This window comes from Setaria italica, chromosome II (genome assembly GCF_000263155.2).
Source record: "Setaria italica strain Yugu1 chromosome II, Setaria_italica_v2.0, whole genome shotgun sequence".
Lineage (NCBI taxonomy): Eukaryota > Viridiplantae > Streptophyta > Magnoliopsida > Poales > Poaceae > Setaria > Setaria italica.
In genome coordinates, this window is record NC_028451.1 from 15,286,126 (window position 1) to 15,303,066 (window position 16,941).

At 43.8% G+C, this 16,941-nt stretch overlaps 2 protein-coding genes across 3 annotated transcripts; both read left to right on the forward strand.

Annotated features, from left to right (window-relative positions):
• Positions 1-370: 370 nt before the first annotated feature.
• LOC101785846 (pentatricopeptide repeat-containing protein At1g71060, mitochondrial) lies at positions 371-4,147 on the forward strand. 2 transcript variants are annotated; one of them, XM_022823798.1, is made up of 3 exons: positions 371-2,255; positions 3,229-3,703; positions 3,875-4,147. In XM_022823798.1, exon 1 carries the CDS (start codon positions 465-467, stop codon positions 2,136-2,138), a length of 1,674 nt encoding a protein of 557 aa, XP_022679533.1. In that variant the 5' UTR covers positions 371-464; the 3' UTR covers positions 2,139-2,255; positions 3,229-3,703; positions 3,875-4,147. The 2 variants fall into 2 exon arrangements, with proteins under 2 accessions (XP_022679533.1, XP_004956188.1); XM_004956131.3 differs by having other exon boundaries at positions 371-3,703.
• A 1,228-nt stretch (positions 4,148-5,375) lies between these two features.
• Positions 5,376-9,865, forward strand: LOC101786254 (cinnamoyl-CoA reductase 1). The gene is made up of 6 exons (XM_004956132.3): positions 5,376-5,651; positions 7,194-7,363; positions 7,829-8,020; positions 8,620-8,782; positions 9,124-9,310; positions 9,413-9,865. Exons 1-6 carry the CDS (start codon positions 5,540-5,542, stop codon positions 9,555-9,557), a joined length of 969 nt encoding a protein of 322 aa, XP_004956189.1. The 5' UTR covers positions 5,376-5,539; the 3' UTR covers positions 9,558-9,865.
• Positions 9,866-16,941: the final 7,076 nt, after the last annotated feature.

Genomic DNA, 16,941 nt, shown 5'->3' on the forward strand with positions numbered 1-16,941 from the left:
GAGGGGTTGGGACGCGGGATGTGGCCCGCGGCGGCGGAAGCGGACGCAGAGGCGCGTGAGGTGGCGGAGCTCCGCGACGACGGCGGCGTCAGCGGCGCGCATCTTGTCGGCGGTAAAGGAAGAAGTTGAGGAGGGGCAAAGGAGAGGAGAGAGAGAAGGAGTAATTGAGGGGCAATGGTGTCAATTCCAACCTTTGGTGTTAAAATTTAACAGATCATCCAAACACCCCACATGTGTTAAATTTTAAGACCAATTTGAGGATGTTAAAGTTTAACACCCCTTCCCAAATAGGCCCAAAGCCTAATCCATCCCCAAATTTACCAGCGCAACCAAACACAACAGCAAACGCCACCATCCATTCCACCTCCCATTCATCCTCCCGTACCCTGAGACAGACAGACACGCCACTGCAAAATCACTTCCCCCAAACTCCACCTCCACCCAGAACCTCGCGACTCGCGAGGATGCGCCGCCTCACCCGCCCAGCGTCCCGCCTCTTGGGCAGCTCTGCGAGGAACGCTCCCAATGCGCTCTCCGCGGACGCCCCACGGGTGCTCGACGAGATGCCGCCTCCGCCTCCCACGTCACCAGCACGGCCACGCCGCTCGCCGTTTGCCCATGCCCGCCAGGTGCTCGGCGGAACGCGCGCCCGGGGGTTCCGCACAACGTCTCGGCGTCCTGCGGATGACCACGCTGGCACGAGACCGCCGCAGTTCACGGTGGTGCCGGGGGACGCTGCATTGGCGGATGGCCTGGGCGCGGTTGCGGAGGTGGGCGTGTTGGAGGCTGCCGAGAGGGTGTGCCGCGTCGTGTCCACGCAGCCCGAACCGAGGGTTGCGTCAGCGCTTGATGCGCTCGGGGTGGCCGTGTCGCCGGAGCTTGTGGCCGAGGTGCTCAAGAACCTGAGCAATGCCGGCGTGCTAGCACTCGCCTTCTTCAGGTGGGCGGAGAGGCAGGAGGGCTTTAGGTACACAGCCGACAGCTTCCACAACCTGATAGAGGCGCTTGGCAAGATCAAGCAGTTCAGGCTTGTGTGGAGCTTGGTGGAGACCATGCGGTGCAGGTGCTTGCTCTCCAAGGACACGTTCAAGCTTATCGTCCGGAGGTATGCCCGGGCGAGGAAGGTCAAGGAGGCTGTGGAGACGTTTGAGAAGATGGGCAGTTTTGGGCTCAAAACTGAGTTATCGGATTACAACTGGCTGATCGATGCATTAAGCAAATCCAAACAAGTGAAGAAGGGACATGCCATCTATAAGGAGATGAAGAGGAAGGCCAAGTTCGTCCCTGATTTGAAGACCTACACTGTCCTAATGGAAGGCTGGGGCCATGAGAAAGATCTGTTGATGGTCAGAACAGTGTACCAAGAAATGCTGGATGCAGGCATCAGGCCTGATGTTGTGGCGTATGGGATGCTGATCAGTGCCTTTTGCAAGTCTGGAAAATGTGATGAAGCCATCAAGGTGTTCCACGAGATGGAAGTAAGTGCTTGTATGCCAAGCCCTCATGTGTACTGCATGCTTATTAATGGGCTCGGCTCGGAGGAGAGGCTGGATGAAGCTTTGAAGTACTTTCAGCTTTACAAGGAAAGTGGGTTCCCCATGGAGGTGCCTACATGCAATGCGGTTGTTGGAGCTTACTGCAGAGCCTCAAAGTTTCAGCATGCTTTCAAGATGGTTGATGAGATGAGGAAGTGTAAAATTGGCCCAAATTCCCGGACTTATGATATAATTCTTCATCATCTGATAAAATCGCAGAAGTTCGAAGAGGCCTATGATGTGTTCCAGAAAATGGGGATGGACGGTTGTGAGCCTCAGCTCAACACGTATACAATGATGGTTGGCATGTTCTGCAGTAATGAAAGAGTTGATATGGCATTAAAGGTGTGGAAGCAAATGAAGGAGAAAGGTGTTCTCCCATGTATGCATATGTTTTCAGCATTGATCAATGGGTTATGCTTTGAGAACAGGCTCGAAGAAGCTTGTGCATATTTCCAGGAGATGTTGGACAAAGGAATAAGGCCACCTGGTCAACTTTTCAGTAATCTGAAGGAAGCTCTTGTTGAAGGAGGAAGAATTAGTTTGGCACAAGAGATGGCTTTGAAGTTGGATGCGTTAAGGAAAACCCCTTTGCGTGGTTGAGAAATCCCTTCTGTTCTTTAATAATCTGAGGTGCTTGGAGCATGACACAGTTAGACACTCATTGGGCACGCAGAAGTGATGTATACATCAATGGATCCAGCAGTTGGCGGAAGCAATGTGAGTGTTTCGTACTTCAGATCGTTAAAACGATGTAGCCATCAGCTAAATTATGTTTTCTCGGAAATGTGTCAAAATCAAGATAGGGTGTGCTTAATATCGTGAGTTTGCCTAGAAAATTTGCTGTGTTTTGAGCAAACTAACTTAGCGTATCTTATTGTCTTTATTGCATTGTTACTTTTCTTTATTTGCGAGAAAATATGCAATGTGTTCAAACTAACAAATCAAAGAAAATTAAACATTCCTTCGCTGGGAACAAGCTTTTGTTCATAGTTTATTGATCCCATTCATTCTTCATGTTCATGGTTGTTACTCTAACGGCTCGATTCGCTGTCATTTGATAGTGCTGCTATTGTTCGTTTATCATGTTCTTGTAGGCAAGGGGTCAAACATACTTGCATTACTGCCAGTGGATATCATTTTGTGATCTGTGTGCCTGTAACACATAACGCAGATTATTTGTTGATGAATGATTTCATCTCCAGCTTGAGTGTTTGGCACCAAGAATTTTACATCAGTACATTTGAATTAGGACTTGCTTTTGCTTCTTATCTAGAGTATGTCAGTTCATCATGTGTATCTGTCCTACAAATTTTTCGCACTTCATGAAAGGGAAATCAGATTGGACAAAGATTTTTACTGTCGTTGCTTTTCAAGTACTTGACACGTACCACAATTTTTTTCTCAGTTACTAGGATTTGGTACGTACATTCCCAAAATGTTCCAATTTACTTGTTGTTCCCTTCTTTTTGCTTGAGAAACTATTAAGGGGTCAGTTTGGTCACATTTATCCAAGATATCATTGCTTAACTATGGGCTCTTGGTAAAAAAAAATGTGTATTGCTTAAAAACACATTACACACTTAATTGTGACTTTGCAGCATTTGGTGATGTTGTGTTTGATAGTACATACCGGACTAACTGTTACAATTTGCCATTTGTGCCTTTTTGTTGGGTTGAATCACCATCGAAGCACACTTGTATTTGGTTGTGGCATAATTTCCAATGAAACATTTGAGGCATATGAGTGGCTGCTGCAAACATTCTTGATTGTCATGGCCCAGAAGCATCCAACTTCGGTGATCACTGATGGTGACCTTGCAATGCAGAAAGCTATCAGAACCATTTTGGCTAATTGTAACCATAGGCTGTGCACCTGGCACATTGAGCAAAACATATTATGTAATCTGCACAATTCTAAAGTAGCTGAAGAGTTCAAATATTTCTATACGATCGTTGTTCCATACCGAAGATTGAGAGGAAATGGGATGAATTATGGAAAGGAATTGAATTAGCACACATGGTTGTATCAAATGACGAACCTGTGGTGTGCATCATATCAAGTGGGACGATGTTTCTTAGGCCTGAGGAGTAATCGACACAGCGAGAGTCTGAACTCCAAATTGCATACCCATCTTGATAGAAAGATGACACTATTTGATAGCTTGGTGAGTTTGCGCTATTCAGTCAAACATATGACCTTTTCCTTGTTTCCACTCTCAAAGTTCTTTTGTAAGATGGATATCATATAGGAACTCACAAGCAGGTTCAAGGTAGTCCGTAGGAATTAACTTACAAACTGATTTAAACTAATAATCTTCATTTTTTTTCCTTTTCAGATCTGCATGTGTCTCTTCATCTGGTGTTCAGGATTAAGCTTCTGTGGCAGTGATTGTCATGTGCTTTAGTTTTGCCATGTATTAGTGTTGTTATTCATGAACTGTTGGAAGGCATCCGAGGGTCATGACAGTTTTTTGTTACTACATGATCTTTTTCTTAAGCACCTACAACTCCTGCCTGCCAGGTTAATTGTGTGGTCACCAATCTGTGTGGCCTCTCACTAGCCGCCTTGTAAACCACGTTTGGTTCTTCAAGTGGGAATTGTTGTGCAATTCTTTCCTTGACCATCGCTATTCCTTTTCTAGCTATCTTCTGATGGAACTGTATGAAGGCAGGCCTTGCTTATTTCTAGCTTATATAAACTATCTGGGGATGGAGGCATCTTTCCCGACACCTTTTAAATAATTCCAGATGCATTGCAATTTGCAACAGTAGATAAAGGTTTACATCGTTTTGATTCTGTAGCATCGACCACCACTTGGTCAGTTCTTTCACCATTCGTACAAGCACAAACATACAGTTTGCTCAAATAGAAACAAAGAAGCTAACAAAACGGCAGTGCTCAAGACAGATGAGCATTCAGCGGAGAATGAAGAAAATGCAGTCAATTTTCCACAGCTATCCACAAGAAATTCGTTCGGATACACCACTTGAGCACTGCTGCTCCATCTCATTGACCAGCGAGAAGTATGAGCTAACGACCCTTCTTTCACTCATTGACTGTCAGGCTATGATGTAGTCGACTGGAGCATACATTGCAGGATGTAGCAATTGCTGAGTGAAGATTAGGAGCACAAGAAGATGACTAAGCAAGAAGTGTAAGGAACTGCAACATGGCCCTAAGCATATCCCATTCTACAAACAATTGTGTTCATCTACACTGAACATCCTGAATTCCTGACTATTGCAGGATCTACCAATTGCTTTTCTTTGTTTGAGGGAAACTTCTGTGTTTACCTACTCTAGTACCGACTATTGTGGTTGTCTGCATGGTGAGTTCTTGTAGATTTCTATGAAAAAACACGAACACCAAAATCGTATCCTTTTCAACTTGTCTCCAAGAAAGCCCAAATCACAAATTGCATCCATTGCCAAGGGTCATATGCGATTCCACAGCTGAATCGCCGCCGATAAAACAACATGAATGTAGCTTTTGGCAAAAATAAAAAGACACGAACGTTAATCTCCATAGCACAAGTCAACTGGACAAAGCCATCATGGTTAGCAAATCGAGCTCTGCGGTGGGGTGGAAGGAGTGCGCAGCAGAGGAAGGAAGACGTCGGCGCGGCGCCGGGGAGGCAGAGTCGTCGGGCTGTGGTCGGGTCGGGCGCGGGCCACGATTTTCAGCCCGATGCTCGCCCCAGGAGCTACCCAGGCGCGGGCCCGGCATTTGATCAGGTCTACCCAGGAGCTGGGTGCCCTTCTGACAAGTGAGCAACAGGACGGACAAGCAGAAGTGGCAGAACATAAGAACTTATAGAGAAGCGACAGCGCCTGCAGGCCCGGTGTGAACCGCGATAAATTAAAGCGCCAACCTCTCACTCACACCGCACGCGCACGGCTCTCGCACGCTTCTCCTCGACTCCTCCTTGTCACCTCCGGCTCTCTGCTTAGCTGCGTCCGCGAGGGAGGGAGTTGGTACGAGAAGGCCGGCAAGGAGGAAGATGGCCGCGAAGGTGGTGTGCGTGACGGGCGCCGGCGGCTTCATCGCGTCGTGGATCGTCAAGCTCCTGCTCGAGCGCGGCTACACCGTCCGCGGCACCCTCCGCGACCCAGGTTGGTGTTGCTACTGCTACTGCTCCACCCCCTTTCCTCCGGTCCTGTCAAAATCTGGACCTCCACCATACTGCTGGTTCGTCGTGTCAAAATCCGTCCATACCCTGAAATCCATCCAAAGATCTCAGTCGTGGCGCCGCACCTGTAGCTGATATTTTCTTTGCAATTCTTTTCCACCGAAACGACGTTGAAATGTGCTTCATCGTATCTTGAAATAGTGATGAAGTAGTGCAGGAAGCCCTGGATTATGCTACTCCTAATTTGGTTCGGCGACCTGTTTCGGCTTCCTCCGCGCGGAGGCGACGGTCAGGTGGTGAGACGGGCGCGAGCGGCGCTTCCAATGGGGGTGGTGGGTTGGTAGTGGCGGACAAACCCTGCCGGCGGCCACGTTCGGGGTACAGTACTGGAGACTACAGTGTGCACTGTGCAGAGAAGACCGTTGACCCCGCCCCCCAGCTTATCTCTTGCAGATTGGTGTCCCCTTCTAGGATCGGAGTAGGTGGCTGGCTGGTATCACTCGCTTGATTGTGGGAGATTAGGCTACTGCGGGGGTAATTCAATTTTTTTTTTTAACCACTAGTTCAGAATAAAATTTTGTGTTTCAATGTCAACGAAGAAGCATCAGTGTTTTAGGCTCTGTCACCAACTATGATTTTTACCCGCGTTCCTGCTCCAGACAAGGCCTGCTTACCTTAGGCACAGAGAGAGCACGTGTCTACTCCCTCCATCTATGTTTACAAGGCATGATATAATTTGGTACGATCTTTCAAATAACACTTTGACCATTCATTTATCTTATCTTATATTATTTATAGTTATAAACTTATAATCATTGTAGAGTATATTTGATTACGAATTCAACCATATAAAATTTACATCATAAAAATAAAAAAATAATAGTCAAATTAAAGTTTGAATCTTGATACGCGTGCACACCTTATAAATAAAAACGGAGGAAGTACGTTGAATGCTCACATTCCCCAACAGTTGACATGCATGGGTATTGAGGAGGAGAGCATCTTTTTTAACTCCAGTTTCAAAGGAATTTTGTTCTGTGATAGATCCCACACCTCCTGCCGTTGCTTTTATTTACTTTTCCGCTTTTAACATTTTTTTCTGATAGAGATTATTTGAGTTGAGGTCACACAGTCGTTCACGCAGTTTGGTGTTACAACAACGAGATGCAGTGACGTCACGACACTAAATCTGATATAGGATGATAATAAAAGAGTTAACCAGGACGAGGAAAAACAACGGAGCTTCAGCATTACAGTACCCAAATATTAAGCTAGAAAAAGGGTGTAGTACATGGTATCATAGTTGCTGAGTTGCTATAAACAATTATGTTTGAAAATGATTACAGCTTGGCAAAACAACTATTGAAGTGGAGATGAGTGAAGTACAAAATTACGTGGAGGCCATTTGCAAATAACTAAGTCATGCGTCTTATCCACAATGATAGTCTGCAGTTATTTCTATCACCTTAGTTTACATTTCGCTCACATTGGGGGGCTAAACATTCTTCCACATACTGGGTTTCAGCTGATCCTAAGAAGACAGAACATTTGCATGCTCTAGAAGGATCTGCTGAGAGGCTGCAGCTATTTAAAGCAGATTTATTAGACGAAGGGTCCTTCGATGCTATAGTTGAGGGTTGTGACTGTGTATTCCACACAGCTTCTCCGTTCTACAATAACCCAAAAGATCCCCAGGTTTGCCTTTTTCTAGTTAATTTTTGAATAAATTGCAATACCATCAGAAGCAACTTTTTTAGACAAGCATGTAGATGATGTTCATTGTCTCCTTTTCCAGTCATATCATTCTTATAGCAGTTTGTGTCTTCTTCTCATTTAATTTACCTTTTAAGGTCTTATAATCCTTTTGTAGTAAAGGAAGCATACTTGCTTAGACAATCACAAAACTTTGCACTTGTCTCAGAAATATATGATCTGTGCAATTTGTGGTAAAGGAAGCATAATTGCTTAGACAATTTGTGTCTGACTTTTGCCCAGCAATGTTGGTAATTTCTGTGCTGACATCCATGTATAACAATTGTTAAATTGGGAAGATTAATACGATTAGTTCTCTCCAGTTTCCCATCACCTTATAAAAGTCACAAGCTGTTTAATATTACCTCCTTTTATCAAACCTAAACACATAACAATGTATTCTTTAAGGTTGAGTTGATCGACCCAGCAGTTAAAGGAACACTGAATGTTCTGGGCTCCTGCAAGAAAGCTGCTTCTGTGAAAAGGGTGATTTTAACATCATCAATGGCAGCAGTTGTATTCACTGAGAAACCCTTGTCTCCTGATGTTGTGGTTGATGAGACATCATATTCCATTCCAGAACTTTGTGAAAAAGCAAAGGTAATGCACTTTTCACCCTGAAAGGAACATTTTTAAAATCTTATCAGTTCATAGTTTACACATAAATTGTATGTTTGCCTTCACATAGTCGACTTACAGTGAACAGAATACTACTAAATGCACATTTCTGATTATTTTCGCAGCAATTGATGCTCATATTTTCATTCAAACAATTGTTTCCATCTTTTGGATATAGTAATGGATTTGTGCCTCTCAGGCTTTGTATCAGATGGATAACTAAAAGATATTTTGTACTAACATTATCACAAGTCATGTACTCCTATGCACTTCAAATTAGTGAGGATTTCATGAGAAATATATATCTTCAAATAAATCGGTTATCTACTTTATACCATAACTGTAGCGCTGCGCCAATATGAATGTTGATCTTGTCTACTGTCTGACTGTTAATTCTGTTGCTTTTTTTTTATCAGTAATATAAATCATCTTGACTTGGTTAATGTTTGAGTTACTTGCTTTAGTATCAAATTGTATATAATTATTCCCTCACGAATGAAGCTCTAAGTACGACATTCTCGTGTTTATTTGTTTAACCTTACCTTCACACTAAAATTTTAGTGAACTCACTGTTGTATCAGGAATGGTACGTACTGTCAAAGACCCTGGCTGAACAAGCAGCATGGAAGTTCTCAAAGGACAATGGAATTGATTTGGTGACAATAAACCCAGCAGTGGTCATTGGTCCTTTGCTGCAACCCACACTTAACACCAGTGCTCAGATAATCCTGTATCTAATCAATGGTATACATTGCCATCCCAACGAGTATTTTTTTTTCTCCAACAGATCATTATCCGCAAAAGAAATGCTACCTTTTATAAGTTGTAACAGCAAATGGGTTCCAAATTCCAACTTCAATGAAATTTAGTTGAGCATTAGTCACCTCCATCATACTGATGCGCATGAGATATTGTCACGAGTTATATTACAAAGTAACAACTTCCATGTGCTTCATGATGCATGTCAGAATGTAAAAAAAGTGACGCATTTGCTGTCATCTTTCCTGAAGAGAACTAGCTTCATTGTCTTAGTCAACACTAATGAACAATAATTAAATTTTCATTGCACTTATTACTTTTTTCAGGGTCGCCTGTATATCTCAACTACAGCTTTGGCTGGGTGAATGTAAAGGATGTTGCTCTGGCGCATGTACTTGCATTTGAGACCCCTTCGGCAAGTGGAAGGTACGGCATGGTTGACAAAGTTATTCACTTCTCCGAGGTTGTAAAGATCATAAAAGACATGTACCCTTCTCTTCCAGTGCCTGAGAAGTAAGTAAAATTTTACATCATTATATAGTTTTAAACATTTGTGTCTACTCTCGTTGTTCACAGTTTCCTCCTATTCCACTAACAACTTGTTTGGACGAACAGATGCGTGGATGACGAGCTGTTTGCTCCGACATACCAGGTCTCAAGGGAGAGGATCACGAGCTTGGGAGTTGAGTTGACCCCGTTTGAGACGAGCCTCAAGGAGACCATAGAATGCCTCAAGGAGAATGGTTTTGTCAGCTTCTAAAGTCATCCCACCCGTCCTTGAATAAGCACCGGAGAAATAAACAAGATTGCATAGGGATTCAAACATACTACTTAGCAATGGATGTGCTACCGGCAGTTTGGTGATTGCTATTGCCTCCTGACTCCAGTGCAGTGTCAGTCAAATAAGTCTAGCACTCTAGCAGAACAGGCAGCGCACTTAAATTCTCTCCCCTTTGTTGCGGACCAAAGAGGTTTTCCATAATTAATCCATATATATACTTTCCATTCTGAATTGAATAATAGTAGTGGCGTCCAGTGCTCTGGTCAAATTAAGGTCATGTTTGTTTTGGCTTTTGCTTTCTGAAAGCTGGCTTTTGGCTTCTCGTCCTGAAATGCTAGCTTTCCGAAAGCTGACTTTTCGAAAGCTATGATCCGTTTGGCAACCCAGCTTCTCTGAGAACGAGAGTGGCTGGAAGAGATGTACAATATCTCTATTACCCTACGTGTACGTAGTGATTGTATTTGTTTCGTGTACAATTATTTATAGACTTTGTTGGCAATATAATTATAATAAATTGCATGGGTCATTATCCATGCATTTATAGGTCACAAACATGTTCAAGCGACATTACACTACTCTCTCATGGCCATCAAAGCATCGGCAATACTATCACGGAAAGCATTCATGCCGCTCTCTTCATGTCCATGTGCTTGTGGCTAAGATGATGTAGCTTGATCAACGCTTAGAACAAAGTCTTCATCTTGATCACACATGTCAAAAAGTTCATCAGCCAAAATACTTTCTCTAATAAAATTATGTAGAGCCATACATGCAATTATAATCTTTGTTTGCTTTTCCATTGGATAACTCGATATTTTTTGTAAGATGCTCCACTTCATTTTGAGAACACCAAATGCCCTTTCAATCACATTACATAGTGATAAATGCAAGTGATTGAACACTTCTTTTTTACCTCTTGACTCTGGACCTTGTCAAAACTCTGGTAAATGATACTTCTCTCCTTTGTATGGTGAAAGAAAAACCCTTCCGGTTAGGATAACCCGAGTCAACAAGGTAGTACTTTCCTACACATATTTCCAAGATGTTAGTAATAATATATGGTCCATTTAATAAAAAAAATTGTAGGTGCCAAATTGTTGTACCTTCTGGCGGAAAAGAAAATTTGTCAGCATAGATCTGCAATGCTTCGTTAAAAATCCTTGTGTCATGAACCAGGCCATCCAGCAACAACAAAAGTGAATCTCATATCAAAATCACATACAACCAATACATTCTGAATGGTACATCGATACCGACCAAAATGTATAATCTGTTCAGTAGAAGGCACAACTACACGGATATGAGTTCCATCAATTACTCCAATAGCACCATGAAAATGAGGTGAAAACCAATGCTCTTGTAGTTTAGGATGACCTGTAGAAAAATCTGGATCTTTTGGTTTAATAATGTCTGCAGCCATTCTGTTCAAGCAATTCAACACATGAGTGAACTTTCTATTGATGGTCTCTATAGATCTTTGAAATTATCCTCAACTTGGCTAAAAGGTTGAGAACCACCTACTGTCCATAAAAACATGGTATAACTTTCAATAGAATGCATACCCGTAGTTGATTTCAACCCATAGGTGGTAACTAATGTTTTATGCAAACTATCAAAAACTACCTTTGTCATTCTGAACATTCTATAACATGATCTATGTCTATTCAAAGTGGTAGTAACTCATTGATAACATGTCACCTCAAGTTGTCTCCTTGCTGACTTGTTTAGGTAAGTTTGATCATAGTACATACCAAACATGTTTGTAGCATTGATCAATCGATTGATCTTTTTTGTTGCCCAACTGCAATTTCCAACAACTTGGAATATTCATCACCACTTGATTCATCACTTGCAGAACTCATCTACATAAAGACACATGGAGAACAACATCAGAAGTTTGGTACAAATAACAATAACAGTAACATCACAAGTCTGGTACAAATAACAATAACAGTAGCATCACAAGTTTGGTACAAATAACAAAGTTTCATACAAATAACAGTAGCTAGATAGATAGGATACAGAAATTAATCTTCCATGGCCGACTACTTCTTCCTTTCTTCATAGCATCTCTTCAGCCAATTGAACCTTCCTTCGTTGGTGTCAAAGCTAGACAAAAAAATTTCACGGTTTGCAGAATGCTTGAACAACTGTGTTGCAATGTAATGCTCATCACTCCCTTCTACAGCCCCACATTCTTTAACCAATGCCATAACATCTCTAACCGACTCACGTGTGAAGTCACCAGTTAATGCTTTGGAGGTCACAGAGTTAGAGCTAATCACATCATCCACCATGCGTCACATCACCCTCACCATAGGATTCTTCCTTTCTTTCTTAGGCTAATTTTCCTAGGGCTACCAGATTTCACCTTCCTCTTCAGTTCGGTGCGTGCAGATGATGTAGGTGTGAATTGATCACTCCCTATTTCATGAATTTGATCATCGTCCCGCTCTTCTTCATTGGGAATGTTGTCCCCACCACCTTCTTCACTAGGAATGCATGCAGAGTGGCCTGAGACATGACTCTTCTCAAACATAATTTTCCATTGTTTCAAACATGGTAGAGGAGCATAACGGAATGCCTATTTCTCCCTCTTGAAATATCCCTGTAAAAAAACAGAGAAAATATAAACTGATTAGTCAATTGCATATACCACAAAAAATTTCAATAAACATACGACAGATTGGTAACCTTTGTGTTTGTCTCCCACCATTCATCACTTGGTGTAGGTATCCCCAAAACAGGATGTATTCCAAGGTTAGAATTGCTCCAAAGCAATTTCCAAAACCCATACAAGGTCTTCAAGTTATCCCAACGGTTTTTCAGCTATTTCTGGATATAATTTTTTCCTTTTTGAGTAAAAAAACTTGTCCCGCAAGTTCTTATAGTCTCTAGCATTCAGTGTGCCTAGAGGCCTATTCCTAGCTTCAATCTCCTCAACAACAATGTTACAAAAAATTATAGTCATTCCAGGATTTTCCAATCTGCTTGGCATACAATCTTTTCAGTTTCGTTGCTCTTTCCCTTGCCCTTTCCTTTGTTCTCCATCTAGACAGAGATTTTTTGTTCTTGCTTGCATACAAAATACCATTTAATAGATTGGCGATTCCAAATCCTAGTCCATGATTCAAAGCTCCTAAACCATGATTCTAGGCTACCATGATTCTAGGGGATGTGGTGCTCACATTGCTGCAGATCTTGCACAGGGACGAGCAGGGGCCAGGTGACGAGGATGAGTAGGGATCGGATGAGCAGGGGCCGGGCGACGAGGGGTGGAGGGATGGTGGTGCGAGCAAGGGCGGAGGGAGGATGGCGGATGGCGCGAGCACGGGGGCAAGGGAGGACGACGCGAGCTGGGGCAGAGGGCGGGCGGCGCGTGCAGGGGCGGAGGGCGCGTGGCGCGTGCAGGGCTGGTGGAGGGCAGCGCGACGGGTGCGTGTTGGCGCGGGATGCGGACGGCAGCACGGGATGCGGATAGGGTTTCACAGGAGAGGAGGAGGCGGATGGGGAAAAAAGAAGCGTACCGTTTCGACACTTTACCGATGGCAGGTGGGTAATTACCGCCGAAAGCTCGCTAGAAGCTCTCTTTTTCCTCCTTTCCAGCTTTCCATTGTAATGTGGCTTTCCACAGCTTTTGACCCACGAAAAGCTAGGCTTGAAAGCTTGCCGTTTGTTTAGGCTTTCGGCTTCTGGGGGTGAGAAGCTGGCTGAAAGCCCAAACAAATAGAACTAAACCTGGAGCTGTGTGATGTTCCTGATGTTCCAAATCACTTCAAAAGCTCGTGTCTGATACAACGGAGTCCCATAAACTTGTTGCGTGGATCTGTTCATCTTAGAAAGATATTGGGTGATAAAGTAACATACAGAGTCTGATTGATTATTGAAATTTGAAAGATTCAAGTTACTCAATGTAGGAGAATATGTTGGAAAAATACCCATTTGACAGGATCATAATGAACCGAGCAGAAATTAAATATAATATAGTGAGCCGGCACTACAAAATGGTAGAATCATATTTTTATTTATTTTGTCAGCTTCGGCACTAGTCAGACACATTTGCCGCGCGATAGCGCATCATGTCAGTGTCACGAGGTGCCGGAGTGCCCGTCACCGGCGGCATGTAGACGTCGACGACGCCCTCCAGCGCCTGCACACCAGCTGGGCAGCGGCCAATACCCCAGCGCTGCTGTTCCCCAGCATGTAGAAGCATAGCATAAGGAAAAATAGGACAGTTGCAGAGGCAATGCAAAATGACCAATGGATTAGAGACATTGCACATGACCTCAGTCCCTCTCATCGATGAATACGTTAGGTTATGGGAGCTAATTGAGGATGTCAACTTTGACCCAAATGCCATAGAACCGGACTCTATCATCTGGACACGGACGGCATCGGGTGATTATTCGGCCAAATCAACTTATGATATGCAATTTGAGGGCGGATTGATCTCGATGTTTCCAAAGATGGTATGGAATGTATGGATCCCTTCAAGGTGTAAATTCTTCTCGTGGTTGCTGCTCCAAAACAAAGTTTGGACACCAGATCGGCTTCTACTCCGTGGGTGGCCAAATTCGTACTTTTGTCCGACGTGCTACAGAAGTCTGGAGACAGCACAACACCTCTTCTCGGAGTGCCCTACTACATGTTCGGTGTGGCGTTCAATCAGCTCCTGGGTTGGGCGCCCAACTCTGCATCCAACTAGCTGGAGCACTACTAATGATTTGGTCAGCTGGTTCGATGACTTGGCTGGAAGCTCTGCCGATGCTGCGGCCAAAGGAACCCGCTCGCTGGCCATCCTGGTGGTTTAGATGATATGGTGCGAGCGAAATATCAGGATCTTCAACAATCAAGAGAAGCCACTTGCAAGGATTATCCCCTTAACGAGATCAAGGATGCTGCTCGGTTTGTGGAGTGTGGTGGGTGCTAAACACATGACCGTTTTGGTTGATAGACCCATCAGTGAGTAATCTCCGTAATCTTTTTTCTCTTCTGTTAGGGCCTATATTCCGATGCCCCATCCTGCACTGGCTCTTGCCTGATAGGTTCAAACTTGGTGTCTCAGCGGCCTGTAATTGCTATTCTCGGAAACCTTTCCAAGTCTTTCGAAGAAAAACTTGCGAGCAAGGCTGAGTTGATACAGGCAAGATCATGGGCACCACTTGCAGCCACACAAAAGCATCTTGTCACGCTCACGGCTCACGCACCCAACCAATCAACTGGCCTGTTCGCTTCAGCTTATAAGCCGACTGAAAAGCTGAAATAGCTTATTTGTTGTGAGAGAAAAATACTGTTTGGTGGCTGATAAGCCGACCGAATAAGCTGAAGCGAACAGACCGACAACTCTCCCCATCCTATCCCAAGCCATATGTAAACCAATCAAACATGCCTTCATGCTTCTATACTAACCACGATGAGCCTGAATCTCCTCACCATCCGGACCCTTCTTTGAACTGCAACCAATCACACCCTTAAGGCTCCTTTTATTTCGGGAAATGGAACCACTCGAGCTACTCCAGATAATTTTAGGGGCAAAAGGAACAAACTTTAGACAATGCTGGTCTTGCATTTTTCATTTGTGTATTCTTGTAATATATATTACAACTTTTTTCAGGAGCTTGAGGAGATCAATGTTGACATGGCTGCAGGGTTTACAAAAGCGTCGACTTAGTTAATGATGTGCTTGAACCGGGTGGAGAGATAAATTTAGACATGGCTGATGGACGACGGCACAAGGAGAAAAAAGAACCGGGTGTTTGGATCCCACAACTTGGCATGGGGCATTGCTTCCCAAGCATTGGCATTGGCGCTTGACAACAAACCCAGATTCTCTCTGTGCAAAAGTTTTGAAAGGGCGATACTTTCCTCACTCTGATTTCATGGAGGCAACTAGAAAGAAACATGCCAGTGCAACATGGAGAGCCATCCTTGCTGGCCGAGAAGTGCTTACTCAAGGTCTCATCAGAAGAGTAGGGAATGGTGCCAGAACAAGGATATGGGAACATAAATGGTTGCCGAACCACTTTCAAGCAAAACCGATCACACCTTGTACTGACCAAACAGTTCAACATGTGAATGAGCTGATAACTCCGAGTGGATATTGGAATGTTGATCTCATTGAAGAAATATTCTTGCCAATAGATGCAGATTCTATTCTTCGGATTCCCTTAAACACAAGTATGGATTACTTTTGGGCATGGTCCAAGGAAAGGCATGGAAATTACTCGATTAAATCAGCTTACAGAATACTGTCTGAAAATCGGCAACAACAGAATGAGCTACAGTCCCCAAGTACTTCCTTATCAGCTGAGTGGAAATTGGTGTGGAAACTGGAGGTGCCACCAAAAGTCCGTGTATTCTGGTGGCGTGTTTTGCATGAGTTCCTACCAGCAAGGCATATCCTTCATAATCGACATATTGAAAAGATTGCAAATTGTGAGGTTTGTGGGGCTGACAGGGAAACCATTTACCATGTTTTGGTTGATTGTTCAGTAGCAAGGACTTTCTGGAATTTCGCACAAAAGATTACAGCAATCAAATTACCTCATTTGCATCCTCTTACTTGGGCATCTGACCTGCTGAACATTCATTTTTGCCCCAGGGAGCACTCAGCGATGATTATATGTGGTATGTGGACGCTGTGGATGGCACGAAACAAGCGAAGGCATGGTGAGCAAATGATGTCTATGCGACAAGCAATATTTTGGGCTCGGGACACAGCGTTTGATCTCTGGCAAATGCTTCATACTCCAAGAAAACAGGTGATTCCCAAACTGAACCCTCAGTGGAAACCTCCTCCGACAGGGTGGGTGAAATGTAACACTGATGCGGCCTTCTACGTCGATGATCATAATGGTGCGTCGGGAGCAGTTCTCAGAGATGCTACTGGAGCTTTTTTTTTTTTTGGTGCACATGCTAGATGGTATGGAACTTCTCTCAGTGCACTAGCAATGGAGGCCCAAGCATGTAAGGATGGCATGATATTTGCACAGAGTCAAGGTGTGACCCATCTGATGCTGGAGACTGACTGTGAAGTACTTGTCAAGCTATGGCATGACCTACAGACTCAACGCTCAGAAATTGCAGGGATTCTCCAGGAGCTTAAATCTCTTAGTTCTGTTTTTACTTCCTTTGTAATTTGTTTCTCTGGTCGTTCTTGTAATAGGGCGGCGCATGAATGTGCTAATCTGGTTAATTGTACTCAGATTCTGGGTGAGTGGCTATATAGAGCACCCGAGCCAGTACAAGAATGCCTGAACCTTGAATGTAATGCTTTGCCTGTTTTAGGCCATAATCAACACGAAACCGATGCCTCCGACAAAGGGCAGCGTTCCTCGCAAAAAAAAAAACTTGGCATGGGCAT